Below are 17,280 nucleotides of genomic sequence, written 5' to 3'. Positions count from 1 at the left end.
AAGCTATAGATAACAATAACAAAACCTCAGGGGTTAGTAAGATTTAAAAGTCTCTTCCCCTCTTGTTATCTTGGATTCTTTCTGTGCTATAAAAACTGTAAGGTTAGTATCATGTTGCTCTTATCAGCTTACCTGAACTTGTTGGTGAGGGAATATGAGTGACATAAGGGTGGTGCTGAAATTTGGGAGGATTGTCATTGACATCTGCAACAGTGACAAGGACACTTGTAGAACTGGAAAGAGCCTTTGGGAAACCACCATCCTTGGCCACGACGATCAAAGTGTAGTTCTCCTTAGCCTCTCTATCCAACAGAGCACTTGTGATGATCTGCCCGGTTGAAGGGTTGATTGTGAACTGTGAGTTTCCACCACTGAGACTATAGCTGCAAAAAGTACAAGGAGGGAGAGGTGCTTTTCATACCCATTTTAGTATGAAATATGCTGCTTTATATGTTGACAAACTGTAAATTCTACAGGCAGGGAACCAAAGTATTTATATTTATTTAAAATATTTATATTATTCTCTTTCATCCAAAAGGATTTACAAGGCAGATTAACATCAATATAAAACAAACGTACAAAAGCAAAGTCAAAACAACATAATCACAGCTACAGCAGTGATAAAATGACAGAGATAAATATGGACATAAAAACAACAAATAGTTGCTGCTGAATGGTCTTGATTTACCATATGAAACCCTGTTAGTGCCGTGATCAGATAAGCCTCCATAAGAAAAAGCTCCGTAATCTAGGGTGCCACCACTGACAAAAGCCCTGCCTTATGCAGACCTGCTTCAAGTGACAAAGATGGGTCTGGGAGCACCTCTAGACTATTCATCTTTTCCTTCTGAGGGTAAGGAATCCCATCCAGAACAGATAAATTGTCCTGTCTCCTGGACATGGAAACCACCCACCCACAGGGTTTAAAAAGCTTCCCACAGAAGTTAAATAGTGCCTTGGGCCAGCCCATAGTGTGTTTTACCCCTTTGCATAAGTAACACAAAAAGGACACTAATGTTGCACATATACAGAATGAGTTCTTCCACAACTGGAAGCAGCAACAACACCATTTTTGAATTATTCAGAAGCTTGACGTTATGATAAATACTTAGAAATATTTTATTTGCGGTTTTCAATCAAATGCCTGAGATATACTGCCAATAGACAGATGGAGTGAATATAGCAATTGGTCATAACCAGCTATTTATCCTAGGAAAATGCCCTAGGTAGCAAAATAATTGCTCAGTTATTATTTAATAGAAAAGTCACGACCGCATAATGAAGTGCTATTTGTTTATAGAGAGAGGAGGAGGAAGAAAGGCAGACAGAAACTTTCCACATCACTGAGTCCCAAGAGGCAATTTTCAGATGAGTGTCACATCTGGGACTGACAGAAGTATTCTGCTATCAAACTATTCCCTGGCTTTCAAAATGTGGGGATTCTGATTTAAGATGAGGATAGGGCTACCTGCTGCTGCATTACATTTTAAGCCTTGCTGCAGCTCCTAAGGTGAACTTGATTGTGATAACTTCCAGGGTGAATAACATCCCATGCGTTTAGACATAGAAAGACAGTTGTACATTGGCTCAATTTCATGCCCACTTGACAGGGTCCTTCGAAGTAGATAATCTGTCACACAGAACTGAATCAATTGCAGCTGGAATGCAACAGTAATAACTGCTTCACCCATTTAAAACTATCAAGGCTCTTATTCTCTCCTTCCTTGTGGCCCTTTCTCTTTAAAAGGAGCTATCCTCTGTAAAATAGGACACTTCTGTAAAGTACTACTATGAACTACTTATCGTCTTTCTGTGACTACTTGGCAAAAGGTAGTCTGCAGTGCTAAAGTGTCAAAATCCCTTCAGCCTCTAAAATGTGGTCACTGCACATTCATTGAATGACTTTCCCTTAGGTTTGCCTGCTTTGAAGCTGAAGAACAGTCATCTATCATTAACTACCCCGTGGTGATAGGAGATATGGCAGCTGTGGCTTCTGATGCCTGTTCCCTCCTTGGTCCTCCTGCCCGCTGTCTTCCCAACCTGACTCAACTGGCCAGGGCTTGAGGTTTATAATGCAATACACAAAGAAGAAGATGGACTCTAGAACAACTACCTCTTCTCCTGCTGCATTGGGAGTTTGAAAGGTATATCTGGCTGAATACTACTGAAAATAATATAAAGTCACCACTCCAGTCAGTGCACAATGGATGCCCCCTAAATCAGATAAATCAATAGAAATACTTAACTAACTGAGGTTCTTCCTCCCTCAACATGAAGCCTGTTCCTCCCCAACATAAATCCTGGCTGCACCCATGCTGTTCACTATCTTCATAAGCTTCCTGCTTAAATCCCCTATTGATGGGTTTGGCTTTTTTAATGACCTGTGCAAACTTTTCTGGGTTGTGTATCTTATGGTTTATAATTCATTTAATCCATGTATAGTTTCATTCTGAATTGGAGCATATTTTCAAAAGCTAATGGGAGGTTGTTTGTTTGTTGTTGTTGTTTTTTAAAAAAGCTTACGCACCAAGGCTGCAATCTTGATTCCATTTTCCCCATGGTAATATATCAACTCTTTTAAAGTTTCCATACATTTTACAACTGGACTAAGTGGTGTACAAAAATCAATTTAAACTATCAAATCTGAATTCAATTGAAATGCCTGCTGAAATTTTTAAAAAAGGCCTTCAGAAGTCAGCAGAATTTCAACAGGGAGGGGGCGTGTCTGACCTCAGCTGGAAGTTCCATAAAATTGGACCAAAAATACTGAATGCACAGTCTCTGGTGTATACGTACTGTGCATCTGGGCCTTTTAAAAAAGTTTTGTTGCACAGAATTGTAAAACTGCATTACTACAAATCAGCATAAAAGTTGATATCCCCCCTCTGTGTTTTTAGGGCCACAGGGTAAGAATAATAAAATAGGATTGTACAGCGAATCCCTTTATATATATATATATATATATATAATCCTAGGAAGTGAAAGTAACAGCCACCTCTATTTTGCAATGCCATTTCCACATTATTATAAGACTTCTCAAAAAATGTAAATTTTCATGGGGGAAAATGACATGTAATGAAAAGCATTATTATGTCATATTTTATTAATTTTATTGGATGCTAATCAGGCACACTTGGCAGATGGCAAGGGCAGCAGAGCTCAAAAAAATGGAAGAAAATTACAGTGTTTTGATATTTTAAAGTTCTTATTTCTCTTGTACTTTAATATCTACAAACAATTATGATTTATATTTTGCTTATTGAAAAAAAGCTAATTTGAATTTCCAAAGAAAAGAAAAAGTGTAGTGAGTCATTTAGCTCAGTTTGTGCCTTTTATGCAACAATAAACCAATATTTACACTCATTGAAACCACTTGAGAAAGGGTCCAGTCTGGTTTCTTGAGTGGCAGGTAGTGATAATTGGCAACAAACATGAATCTCTCTGCATTCCATTAGGAACGCATCACTCCTCTGAGCAAATTGCTCAGGCTGTCACTGCCACTTAACCTCTCAATTTTTTCTTTCATATAGTCAGCAATCAGATTTACTGGTAAAACTTGGAGGTGTCAGTAGAAATGTGCAAGCCATTTTGCCATAAAGCCAATCCAGCGAATGATGACTTTTCAGAAGCTGAGTGGCGCAAAGAAATCAGTTCAATTGCCATACACAGATTCTTCCTTTTTATGCTGAACTTTGTCGGAACTTGCTCAGTAAGAGCAAGAGAAATAGATTGGCCAGCAATTCTAAAGCTTTTTACTACATGAAAAGTTAGGGATCAGCTTCTAAACACTCTTGTTGCAAAGTCATTATTGGATACAACCCAGTGTTTTTTCAGCCCACCTAAGTCAAATGGCTTAAATACAGAGCTATTTCATCTCGTTCATCCCTCCTTATGGTTTTGATCCATGGGCTATTATTAAAATGAGGATGCATTTTAAATTGTATTTTTAACCTGTATTTTAAATTGTTTTGTCCTCCCCCCCCCATTATGTTTTTATTGTAATTTTACTGGTGTTAGCCGCCCTGAGCCTGGCTCTGGCCGGGGAGGGCGGGGTATAAATAATTTATTATTATTATTATTATTATTACTGTCACAAACCAATCCAGGGTGGCCATAAAATGACGGTCTCAGGCAACATATTTTTGGTGCCATGAAGCAGCTGATTTAATTTATTATAATTTTATTGACATTTCTGCCTCAGATACTAAAGTAGGTTAACTGGCTTTGGGTACTTTGCACCCTTAAAGGAAGGGCAATATTTTGTTTCATCTCAAGCAGCAAAAAGTCTTGGGCCAACCCTGAACCATGTTGTATTTGTGAACAATGCAAGACAAAACCCAACATGCTCATTTCTCCTTTGTTCCCAAAGCATGAAAAGGAAACAGGACCTAAATTAAACAGCATCGGAAGCACCACAAGAGCAACATACCTGATGATAGCATTCACTGATGCATCAGAATCAGAGGCATTTACAAGCAAAACGTCTGTCCCTGTGGGTGCGTCCTCCGGAATGGTTTTGGAATACATATTGAAGGCAAATTTGGGGACGTTATCATTGACATCATCTACTTTGACAGCAATAGTTCCAGTACCAGTAAGGGCAGGACTTCCTGGGGGGAAAAGATATTTGAAATGCTAGAGGTTACCCAAGTTGCAATACTAATACTGGATATGCCACTCTTCATTTATTATCTCACACATGAACATGTCACAGTTCACAGAGCTAGAAAGTCAAATCCATGCAAAGAGCAAGGTCACTTTTGTTTTTAAAGAAGGTCCTCTGGAACTCTCAGAGTATGAAGTCACACAGGAAAAGCTTTGAATCTTGTATTATCAAGTAAAGGGTTTGCTGCTTGCAAAGAGAAATGAGAACAATACACAAACACTGACCTGCAGTGAACCGGATGAATTTGATGACTGAAATTGGTCATCCAGTGAGTGCCACTAAAGTGAACAAGAGCATGCCAATAGGTGTAACAAAATCTGGACTGCCACTTTTTGTTAGAGAAAAGCTAAATACGGCTATGACTATTCGGGGAAGAGAAGCAACAGGGGGCAAAAGGGAAGGCTTAACTCCTTCCATGCCTGCTGCACAAAGGATCTGCTGTCCAGATGCATGTCTGCCAGCTGACAGAGGACTCCTGCTCTCAGACAACCTCTGCACAGACTAGTTCATCACCCTGGAACATACATAACAATATAGCGAGTGCATTTAAGTATATGTAGAATGCTTCCCTGAATGATGATAGCTCACCCTGCACATATACCTCAATGCCACTGAGTTTTAGCATATTCTGAAAATTGCTGAAATTTCAGTGGACAGAAAAACGAAGTTTCAAGGTTCAGGTAAGCATGTTTCTTGCCTCCTTTGTTTTCTGGAAATATTTTAGAAAACCAGCACTTACAAAAAAAAACAGTCAATATATAAGCCAAGGGTGGCTAGCCCATTGCCCACGGGCCACATTTGACCCCCAAAGAGTTTTTTTTTTTGTCACCCTGAAATTTGTCAATTAAAAAAAATACTGCTCCTGTGGTGCCATGATGTCAAAAGTGTTTTCTGCCCCTAAGCAGAAAATTGTCCATTAAAAAACCCATCTTTAAATTACAAACATGGAAGTTTGGAATCTGTGAAAACTGGCAACACTGTACAGCAGGTCCTCCAGCCCAGCATAATAAAAAAAAAGTAGCTTTCTAGTGCTCAAAGCTCACTCACTCTTAGTCTGATCAAAAGTGGTAGGCAACCTGGTGTCCTTGGACTATATCTCCTGACCATTGATTAGTCTGGCTGAGGATGATGGGAAGTGTAGTCCAATAACGAGGGACAAAGGCTATATTAGTAGCTATGATAGCTATGCTCTGCCTGCACAACTGAATGCTTCTGAATGCCAGTTGCCAGAAACCAAAGGAAGGGAGAGGGCTCTAGTGCTTGGGCTTCCCTCAGGCATCTGGGTGGCCATTATGAGAACAGTATGGCAAACTAGTTGGGCTCCTCTTAATCTTCTTATCTGGAAGGTACCAGGATCCCTAATTCACACAGATCTTGCTGACATGCCCTGATGATCCTTAATGCTCATGCAAAAATAAGTTACACAGAATTTAATGGGGTTCACTGTCAAGTAAGTGTGCCTATGATTGCAGTCGTTGTTTTCAGGCCAGCAATATTAATGGTGAAGCCTACATACAGATTTCTTCCTCAACCATAAAAACTTTTACTTGGACTTGCATCTTTTTTTGTTTCAGCGAAGCTTACATCCATGTAAATGTATTTAGGTTGATGGGTGGTTTGTTTGTTTGTTGTTGTTTTTTGGAAATAATGAAGATATTACTCCCTTCAGAATCAAAGTGACAGTTCTAAAGATTAAAATGAAACCCCAGAAAACTAATGACAAACCGTGCAGGCATCTGCTACTCCAAAAATGCACAAATAAAATAGATAGAGAATTATGATTGCATTTTTTTGTTGGATATCATTTAAGCTGCAGATGAATACAAATGTATGAAGCCCCATGTAAATTAATTATATCATTATCCTGATATACAGAAGCAAGTTGACAGGCTTGGAATTCCTTTTCCACTGAAACCTGTTGCTTTGCAGCAAAGCTGGAATCAAATGCTCACTGAATGGGGCCTCTGAGCAGATGTCATGTGCTATTAGAAAGTTTGAACTTTTCCATGGAATAAACCAGGTTCACTCTCAGCAGGAAAGCCAATCTTTCAAAATGTATTACATTCCAGGCAAAGTCCTGTATACTGTACATTGTTATGATTTTAAATTGGTAATAAAATAGCAAATGATTTCTTCGTTGTTTAGAATTCACCCTATTTTAACCGCAACACGTCGAAATGGCAAATCAGCAAATCAATCTATCCTCTTCTAAAACAAATACTAAAACAGGAGAGTGATGGGGACAGAACATGGATAATTTAATGCAACTTAATTGGACTGACACCCTAAAACAATTAAATAAACAAAAGTGTGATGAATAACACCAGAATGGCATAGACCGTAATTTCCTAAGTTCCTATGAAAGGAATTTCACTAACAGGATACTTCTCCTGGCAGAAGGGGAAGGGGATGGATTTTCCTCCCCCAGTCTTCCTGCTCTTGTGCTGCTATGATTTGTCTTACTGTGGGTTATGATCTGTCTTGCTCGAGACAAACCATGAGATGTAACGAAGGTAAACAAAGGTTTGTTCTTACCCTTTGTGATTTATCTGGAGAAGACAAACCACAAAACCAGGTTTGAACAACGTGCTAAGTCAAACCATGGCTTAGCAGTGGATATCATGACAGAAGGAGAACTAGGGAAAAAGTCAGCAGCACATTGGCTTGTTCATGCTAAGCAATGGTTTTCCTTAGTGACATGTGCAAACTATGGGTGGGTATTATTGCATTGTTTTCCTGGCTACAATGTTAATCATCCTGTCCTGATTTCAAACATTCTTTTCACACTGCATCACCTGTTTTGTTATGGAACTGTGGCCTTTTGATCAATATACTGCCTTGTTGTGCTAAGTTTTCCTCACACCAGTGAACATGATGTGACACAGCAGCAGACATCTTTGGACATTTTACCACCCCCTGTGTGCATGCATGCTTCTGTTTCATGTTCAGTTCTGAAAATTGTGGGAAAGGACTATATGCACGAATGCCATCCCCAATTTTAGCACATGGTGTGATCCATGAAAAGAGCGGGAAAATTACAATACAAAACTCCTGTGATGTTCCATGTTATAATGGGGTTACAGACTTTTTTCCCCTGGAAGCAATTGACATTGAAATGAACACTGAACTTCCACAATATTCTGCTAACTTCCCAGAGGTGACTTTTACACTGTGTGAAAGATCACATAAAATGCAGAAATGATCAAGTAAGGAAAAGTCAGCAAAACAGAATAAAGTGCTGTCTGAATACAGCTTGAGCCACTATATGCTAAGGACTGTAATGATCTGAAAGTTCTGAAACAAAGTGCCTTGAACAGTCTGTAACTATGATACTGAGTGCCAGATCCATGTGGCTATTCTGTACATGAATTGCCTGACATGTTGCACATCATATACTTGACTTTCAAGTGGCCCACATGTAACTGCAGAGTTATGTGTAAGTCACACTTTAGCATAATGAAAACAGTAGCTGTTTTACAATTCTGCAGATCAGAATTCAAAACAGACTATTATCCAAAAAGTAAACAGTGAGGGCTTTGATCAGGCTCCTAATTATCTATGTCCTTAATCTGGAAAGCAAAACAATATTGGGCAATACAAATCCCTGGAAAGTTGGGAGCTTGAAATTCTTGCTTGGAATGGACAGGCTAGCAGATCATCTGTCTATGCAGCAAAGCTGCCATCCAAATCTATGAAGTGATAACTATGTGAAAATTATTGTTGATATGACCCATATTGCACAGTATCTGATCGTAGCCAGATGATTTTACTTTGGATGTTATATCTCCTTTCAAAATATCAAGTCAAGACAATGTGCACTTTGAAGTGATACTAAAAATATGTGTAGTGCATTTAGAAGGTCAAGTATAGACTATAATTCATATTTGTAGTCAAAGTGGAATGTGAAACCTACATGGATTGTTTCAGCTTGGTGCAGATTTTTGATTCACCATGCTTTTCTATATTCTTTCCTATGATCCGTGGGCACAGAAAGAATACACATAAATTCTGTGAAGCATGACATCCTCTTGTTAAGTATAGGGCTTCAGGAATGTGGGTTTTGCATTGCAATTTTAAAAACAAAAAAGAAAAGAAAACCCAAACCTTAAATATATATAAAAATCACTTAACTCTTTGGAAAAGTTATTGCTGTTGGAAGACTAGGAAATCAGGTTATTTAAGAAACCACTGACTAAGTCAGTCTTGCCTCTTAATGACTTCTGCATAACCCACAGTAAGCCTGCCTTTTCTTTGTTATTGAATTATGCTTTAAAAACACCCTGTTTGACTCTTGAAGATTAACCAACAGGATAAGTATTCCTTGCCATATGTTCAGGTTTTACTGGTCTTATCCTAGCAATTAAGTTTTCTGTAGCCTTGGAGCTGAAGAATTAACTCACAGACTTTCAATTTATAAGTTGTAGCATTCTGTTTCATCAGCAGTCCGAGACCACTGTTGCTAGGAAATTTTTGAGGAAATGTATAAGTTGTGAAATTTGCTTTGCACATCACCACGCTACTCAACCAACATCTTCTATTAGAGTTAAATAAAACAGCACTGAGAATGCACAATCGAGGTTCCACATTATTGAGAACCTGCATGTATAGAACAGACCCCCATCTACAGATGTCCCCCAACCAAGTGGCAGGAGGCAGGGGGTAGGTTGACATAATAGAAAGAACAATGGTTAGAGTGTCAGACTAGGACTTGGCAGTAAAGGTAAAGGTACCCCTGACCGTTAGGTCCAGTCGCAGACGACTCTGGGGTTGCGGTGCTCATCTCGCTCTATAGGCCGAGGGAGCCGGCGTTTGTCCACAGACAGCTTCTGGGTCATGCTTCTGGCGAACCAGAGCAGTGCACGGAAACACCGTATACCTTCCCACCAGAGTGGTACCTATTTATCTACTTGCACTTTGATGTGCTTTTGAACTGCTAGGTTGGCAGGAGCAGGGACCGAGCAATGAGCTCACCTCGTCGCGGGGATTTGAACCGCTGACCTTCTGATCAGCAAGCCCTAGGCTCTGTGGTTTAACCCACAGCACCACCCGCATCCCTAGGACTTGGCAGACTAGGGTTCAAATCTCCATTCAGCCATGAAGCTCATTGGGTGACCTTTGGCTAGTTAATGCCTCTTAGCCTAACCGACCTCATGGGGTTGTTGTGAGGATAACATGGACAGGGGGGAACCATATATGCCACCCTGAGCTCCTTAGAGGAATAAGAATAATAATACATGTTAGATATCTGCAAGGAATATATCTTACACACAGAGAGAAGGCCATAGTTGAGTGACATGCAGAAGGCCCTGGGTTCAGTCCCTGGTATTTCCAGGTATAGCTGGGAAAGTACCCTGCCTGGAATCCTGGAGAGCTGCTGCCAGTCAGTGTAGACAATACTGAGCTCAATGGATCAAAGGCCTGACTTAATCTAAGGCAAGTTCCTATGTTGCTTTTATCTGCTGGAAACAAAGGTCATGGATGTTCCTATAGTGACTCTGTTAGCGATGCTAGAAGGAGATACAAAGTAGAAACAGGACTATGATGTAGAGCAAAATAATTCTGTAGGAATATGTAAACATTAGAATTTACACAGAACGCTTTAAAAGGCAATAAGTGGCTTGAAGACCACAGCATGGAATGCAATGGGGGTGGAGTGGGGCAAAGAAAAATAGAATAGCTTTCTTGAAATATGTAATTTGCCAAACCACTTAAGGGAACAGAGCTAACTATGAGGAAAGAAGCGTAACAAATCAAGATTGTGAAGCTGCATGGTTTGGATTTATTTTAAGCCTGAAAAAAAGCATGCCAGTGAGGCAGCTACAAATGTAACCCTTCTCTAGGCATAGAAGGAAGCATGAAAGAAAGAAAGAAAAATCTTGCTAGGTTTTGCAGAGGCAAAAAGAAATACCAAACAATATGTCTGCAAAGGTAGCAGGCTTGAAACAAAGAAAGTAAGGAACAACTAATCTGGCAAGTGCAGGCTTTTAAGGTTCGAATCAGAGCAAGTTGGTTGAAGGAGTTCTTCAGGTAACAGGCCGTTCTGCCTCATAAATGTGCAGGGTGGCAGAAGGGGGGGGGGAGAAGGAGGAAAAACCATAGTTCACTCAGATGGCAAGCCAAGGCTGCTAGCAAGGATCCAGATGTGCTACTCTATAGTCAGGCAATTAATAACAGCAAGGATGGAAGCCAACATTTCTCCAGAAAAATGTTCAAAGATGAAAAAGTGAGGATAAAAGCTGCCGCTTTCTGGGGTGGCACACTGCCATTTCGCTCATCTCTGACTTTCAACATATGGCGTTATTTATTTGTTTTATTTCAAGAAAAGCTTCTCCCCCCCCCCATCATTTTCTCTCTCACACACACAAAGGTAGAGGTACTCAAATCTGAATGCAACAAAACTGACTTACCGGTATTTCACTTTGTGCAAAGACAGTAATACCTTTAGAAGGAAAATGTGCTCTTTTTCAATGGTAAGGCAAATCCATTAATTATATGTTCATTAAATCTTTCTCTTCCCTTGACTTCAAATAGTTGCATGCCATGTTACTAGACACTCACATCTAATAACTGCATCTTCCCTTTGTAGACTATGATAGAGGACACTCTAGCAATGGGAAACTGCTTCATCATGTTTTATGGGCTGACATAAGAGTTGTGGCTGAGTTTCCAACTTCATAGGATTTCACAGTATATTTCTGCTGCTAAGGACCTCAGATGAAAGGCCCATATGAACCACCAACTCAGCAGCCTGCCTGTTCTGGTGGTGGCTCATTATCATTCCCAAACATATTAGCATGGTGTGGGCTGACTTTTTTGTGCAGCTACCCTGAGCTGACCATGCCATGGGAACAAATAATGTTACACAAAGGGCAGATTTACACCAGGCCGTTAAAGCACATCCAGCACACATTTAAAACATATGGCTTGCCCCCCCCCAAAAAAAATTCTGGGTACTGCAGTTTATTAAAGATGCTAGGGATTTGTAGCACTGAGAGGGAAAACTACAGTTCCAAAGATTATTTGTGGGAAGTCCTATGCCTTAAATTATGGTGTGGATATGCCTTTAGTAATATAGATAGCTAGAAATAAAAACTGAAGGTTGGTGAGAGAAGGGGAGGAGCACAAGAAAAAAACATCCATTACCTCATTTTGATTGCTGTTTTGCATAGCTTGCAAATGGTAAGATATATCACCCAGGCTCCAAAATGAACATACTATAGTGGTCACTATGTGATTGACTTCTTCAGTTTTCCTATTAATTGAATTGTGGGGAGGATGCTATCTCTGAAAGCAAGAAGGCATGCAGCCATTACCTAGGGATACCTTTGCAAAGCAGAACAGCTGGTATGCTAGCGGGACACCTGAAGGCAGTGCTTTGTCTCACTTACAAATGAGTGAGATAAAGAGAATGGAGGAAGAGAAAGGAACTCAATAAAGCATAGTTAACACCAAAAAGAATTCTGCCATCAGCCAGCAGTTGTGGCTATGTGTGCAGCTGATCTGCAAGGGCCCTTTTACACAAGCCACACGGGAATGGCAGCTGCTCCTAGAAATCATTGAAGGATAAGAATGCAGGGAAAACGCTCTATGTATTGAGATGGTTTGTGATTCGTGGGTTTGAAGAAGTTTGCTAAAAGTCAGTTCCTACAAAGTTCCATGTAAGCTCTCCCCACTTCACACACAGCTATCTAACCTCTTTGTAACTGAAGTCCACCATCAATGTGAGCGAGTGACCTCCATACCCAGGAGCCTGGTGCACAGAGGTCCTCAGTTTTTCTAGACCAAAGAAGTATGATGTAACAAGCCAACCCCAGGAGCATCATATCTGCAAGTCTACCATAACAGTAGCAGAATGTGTGGTTAGATAGAGCTACGGAGCCACTGTCCACATAAACCTACAGTGATGGCAAACATGAAGACAAATAAGATTCTTGTTTGTGTGTAGACAGACATTTGGATGATATAGATTTTGTTAAGTAACATGTTTGGTGGGACATTTGTGTTACTATTGCTGCTTATTTATTGAGTCAGGATGGTGGAGAGTTTGAGACTTGAAGGATTTCTACCTGTCCTTTTCTGCCACCCATCTGTCTACCTAGAGACACAAAATACATTTGCTTCCATGTCTGCCATCACACCAAGTTTCCAGTACTTGTGTGGAGTATGTGTATACTACTACACTACAGGTGCAATCAGAGAAAGAAAATAATGAGGCAACTAAGACTTTGCCCTTCCCTTCATATGGTACTCTATTTTTGAAAAGCACACACACAACTTATAAATCTGGGTTCTATGTAAGGAAGTACATTTCTGAAAATAACCGACCAGCATTCACCCCCACCCCCTGGTAATAAAAACCAAACCAAGGTCCGTGAGGTAATATCTGTTGCATGATTTATTTTCAGAGATTGTATGGATGAGTGTTAGTTTTTGACAAGCTGCCCTTTTTCATGGTTTTGGCACACTCGGCTTTGCTTGCTGCAAAGGAATTCTGCTGTGTTATCTTGGCTGAAAACTGTGTGAATTACACAAGCTTAAAAATAGAAGTGACACATAGAAGGCATTAAATAAATATTTTTAATGGCTACTATGTACAATAAATGTGGATCCTCACTGTAGCTTACACAGTTGCTTACTCAAGGGTAGTCCCTTTGTCTGTTTTGTCCCCATGAGTCTGAAAGTCAAAAACTTGGCAAAAAAAAACTCCTCAAACAATTCTAGATACGAGGTTTATAGCTTCTTCTTCTTTATTTCAGTAAGATTCTGTTCACTGGAGTATTATGTATTTTTGTGTGTGAACTGGAAACAATGTCAACCAAACCAACAATCACTGGGAAATGTCTATGAACACCTTCCAGTATCAGCTCATATTAGCTCACTCTACCCATTGGGATGTCTGCTCCAAACACAACCACATATATGGAGATCCATGTGGAGATTTTGAAAATGAAGACAGGGCTTTTGCACTTTTAACAGTAGAAGAGAACATTTAAGTGGATGTATCTTGTTATGTAAACTTCAGTGCCCTCTTCTACACAACTGTTAAAGTTCTAAGAGCCCTGTCCTGGGGTACCTTAGATTTTTACCATGCCAGTACATTTCATTTGGGACACAGGAGGAGGTTTCTATTAACACAGCTAAATGCCACAAAAGGCTTGAGGAACCATTTGGAAACTTGGCTTTTAGATGCAGCTCTGTTTACACAGTATGCTGCTGCTGCTGCTGCTGCTGCTGCTACATATATTTCTATTCCAGAAAGAGGCTAAATTCATTTGGCCACTGTAAAATAGTAAATATTTTTTATATCTGTGTGGAATGGCCACAAGATGGAAGAGACCCGTTATCAACACAGCCAGATCTTTGTGTTTGTAACGATTCACCCTAGCGCAGTTCAGTGGTAGAGCATATGTTTTTCATGTAGAAAGTTCTAGGTTTAATTCCTGGCATTTCCAGGTAAGACTAGGAAGGACTCCTGCCTTAAATCCTGGAGAGTCACTAGACAATACTGAGCAAGAAGGACCAATGGACTTACTCAGTATAACACAGATTCCTATGTTCCAATTCTGCGGCTCATTTGGTGCTACTCCTCTTTCCCTTTCTTTATGTGCCAGAAGCAAAAAGCATCAGTTTTTATTCTTGTACACACTCCAGAAAACTACAGCTACCACACCACTGACAACCACATCTTTTATCTCCTGGGCTCCCCAGTGCAAAAGCTAGAAAGAAAAATCCTCTAACAGAGAGGACATAAAACGTGTAACTGATAGCAGTTGCCAGTAAAATACAGGATAACTTTCACTGTGCTTACAGGAATGCAGCATTCTATACTTAGCTTTTCTCTATCTTATTTCAACTTGCATTATTTCTGTTGTTTGGCAAATAGATCCAGCCTTGGGAAAAAACAAAAACAAATGACCAGTTCCTGCACAGGCAGAGAAGCTACTAAGTGATAGTGACAGAGGTAGCAAATCAATAAAAAAGCACCATGGAAGTTAAAACTAGATATTAAATCCAGATTTTGAGAGCATAGATCTTTTACAGTGCAATCTAATACATGTCTACTCAGACGTAAGTACCATTAAGTTCACTGGGGCTTAGTCCCAGGTAAGGGTATAGCATTGCAGCCTTAATGTTTGTAGCTGGCTTTAGTGGAATCAGGATTCCATCACAAGGGTGTTATCAATTTATGTAATTCACCATCCCCCTGAACAGTAAGGAATGTTTAGTTTTACGTTTCATCATTTCTTTATATATAAGACTATGTCTCTTGGTACTTAAATAGGGCTGTGCAACCTGGATAAATAATTGACTTGGCTTACCTGAATCTGCCGCTGTGATCAGCATGTTATATTGCCCCTTTTTTTCTCGGTCCAAGCTCTGTACAAGGTGGAGCTCCCCATTGGCTGAGAGCGTAAAGGCCCCATCTTCATTTCCACCAATAAGAAGATAGGTCAATTTGCTATTTGGGCCCTGATCATCATCCCTTGCTACAACCTATAGAAGTAATGAAGCACAATATAACTGCAAATCCCTACCCAACGTGACTTTGTTGGCCATACAATTATTTTTCATGTATCGAAGGAAAAGTGGCCTTGTGCTTGACGGAGCAGATACATCTATTAAAACTGATTAAAACAACGAAAAGATCCGGCATACCTTTAACTATTCCTTTAAAGATACCAATTATATTCCCACCCCCAGCCAGCTGCTGCTGTCAACAAAAGGTTGAACGTAGCTATTTAGAAAACAAATGGTAGACATGCATCTATATTAAAAAAAAAGATTTAATAACACTTCAGTAACTACACCAAAAAATTACTGCAAAGCAAAAAATTGAGAGAATAAAGAAAAGTGGGTAAAAATGAGAAGCTTTTTTTTAAAAAAGAAATGAGGTCAAGATAAAAAAAAGCTATTTAGTTTTTGTTTAATGCACTGTCAAGGGCTAAAACTATCTTAGAATTATGGAAACAAAACCAAGCATTTATATAGTTAACTGTATATGGTGGTATCAAACCGAATACTTTTGCAAATGAGACAACTTCCACTTGTGCAATAGGACTTCCTCACCTTGTGCTCCTACCAGCGTTGACCCCAAATATGCTCCCAAGGTTTGGGGGAACAGAATAGTTGGAGGTGCAAGGAAGAAAGCAGGGGGGGGGATCCCATTGTGCAAGTGGAAGTCATTCTCCTCATGAAAGGAGCTACTTAAAACTTGCAGCGCATGTTCAGCATAATACAAAATTGACGGCTGACATCCAACAACAGGTTACTCTGATTATGAAGGTGTTGCCTATTATGCACAATTTATTACTTTCTCACACATACTAACCTGGAGAATGACCTTTGGTAACGTTTCCAAGTTTTCTGGGACATTTACAGAATAGGGAGAGAGTTCAAATGTAGGAATATAATCATTTACATCCCTCAGAATAATGCTGACTGTAGTGGTATCAATCCGCGGGCTACTTCCACGATCAGCTGACTGAACTGTTAATTCATAAGAAGGCGTCTTCTCTCGGTCCAAAGGTTTAGCTACTGTTATTACCCCTGTGACGGAGTCAATCCGAAACACATTGTTAGTATTTCCACTGATGATGGAATAGCGAACTTGCCCATTGGAACCCTCGTCTCCATCTGCAGCAACCACCTGAACCACGTCTGTCCCAGTTAGAATATTTTCCGCAATCTCAACTTTGTATAATTGTTGAGAAAAGACGGGATTGTTATCATTGATGTCAAGGACTATCACAACTACATCAGTAGATGAAGAAAGAGGTGGCTGACCTTTGTCCATGGCAACTACAGTCAAGGTGTAATTAGAAACTGTCTCTCTGTCCAGTTCTCCAGTGAGCCTTACTTCTCCATCAATCGTACCAATACTGAATTTGTTTCTCAAAGGATTTAGTAGATTGTATTCAATGTAGCTGTTTGGACCACTGTCTGGGTCTGTTGCTTGGGCTTTGAAAACAATGGTGTCAATAGGGGTATTTTCTGGGATGTAGGTCAGCTTAGGAGAGATAAAACTTGGAGGGTTGTCATTCACGTCTAGCAGAATGATAGATACTTGTGCTGTGCTTGTGTATCTGGAGGCTGGAAGAGGAGCCATATCATGGACCTGAACAATAAGACTGTAGAAAGATTGGCTTTCACGGTCCAAAGGCTTCCTGATGCTTAGAATCCCATTTTTGTCAATGTTAAATTGGCTTTGGCTATCTCCAGAAGTAATGCTGTAGGACAATTGTGAGTTAGAACCTGAAAACCGAAACAAACAGAAAGAAGAGAGATTTAACCACTTTTAGTCATTAAGGACATAAAGCATGTTAGTTATCCTAAATGTTGCATAATCAATAGCATCCTTCAACTGTTATCACCACATACAGAGAACACATGGAGAAATGGGATTGTGTTTGCTGCAGCATGTGAACATCAGTGTGCTCAGTGCAACGTTTGAAAGCAGAGACAATATGCATACAACTAGAAGATGATCCCTGCACTTGTCATTGGTATATTACCAGGACCATTTGGAATATGCACACAATTGCTTTAAAAGATAAGAAGTCATTGATTTGTCCCTGTGACAGTGCCTTTGGACAAGATCTTGTATGCCAAAAGTC

The 17,280-nt window shown here is 39.9% G+C and overlaps 1 protein-coding gene across 1 annotated transcript in view; it reads right to left on the bottom strand.

Moving 5' to 3' along the window:
* Window positions 1-17,280, bottom strand: part of FAT4 (FAT atypical cadherin 4) — a 145,429-nt gene that overhangs the window by 35,998 nt on the left and 92,151 nt on the right. Inside the window, exons 5-8 of the mRNA XM_081926415.1 lie at window positions 15,996-16,918; window positions 14,986-15,160; window positions 4,430-4,610; window positions 133-383 (exon numbers count right to left, since the gene is read on the bottom strand). Coding sequence (XP_081782541.1) covers window positions 133-383; window positions 4,430-4,610; window positions 14,986-15,160; window positions 15,996-16,918 — 1,530 coding nt within the window. The remainder of the gene's footprint in view (window positions 1-132; window positions 384-4,429; window positions 4,611-14,985; window positions 15,161-15,995; window positions 16,919-17,280) is intronic.

This window comes from Podarcis melisellensis (genome assembly GCF_964234715.1).
Source record: "Podarcis melisellensis genome assembly, chromosome: 9".
Lineage (NCBI taxonomy): Eukaryota > Metazoa > Chordata > Lepidosauria > Squamata > Lacertidae > Podarcis > Podarcis melisellensis.
This window is presented reverse-complemented; position numbering and strand designations above follow the sequence as displayed.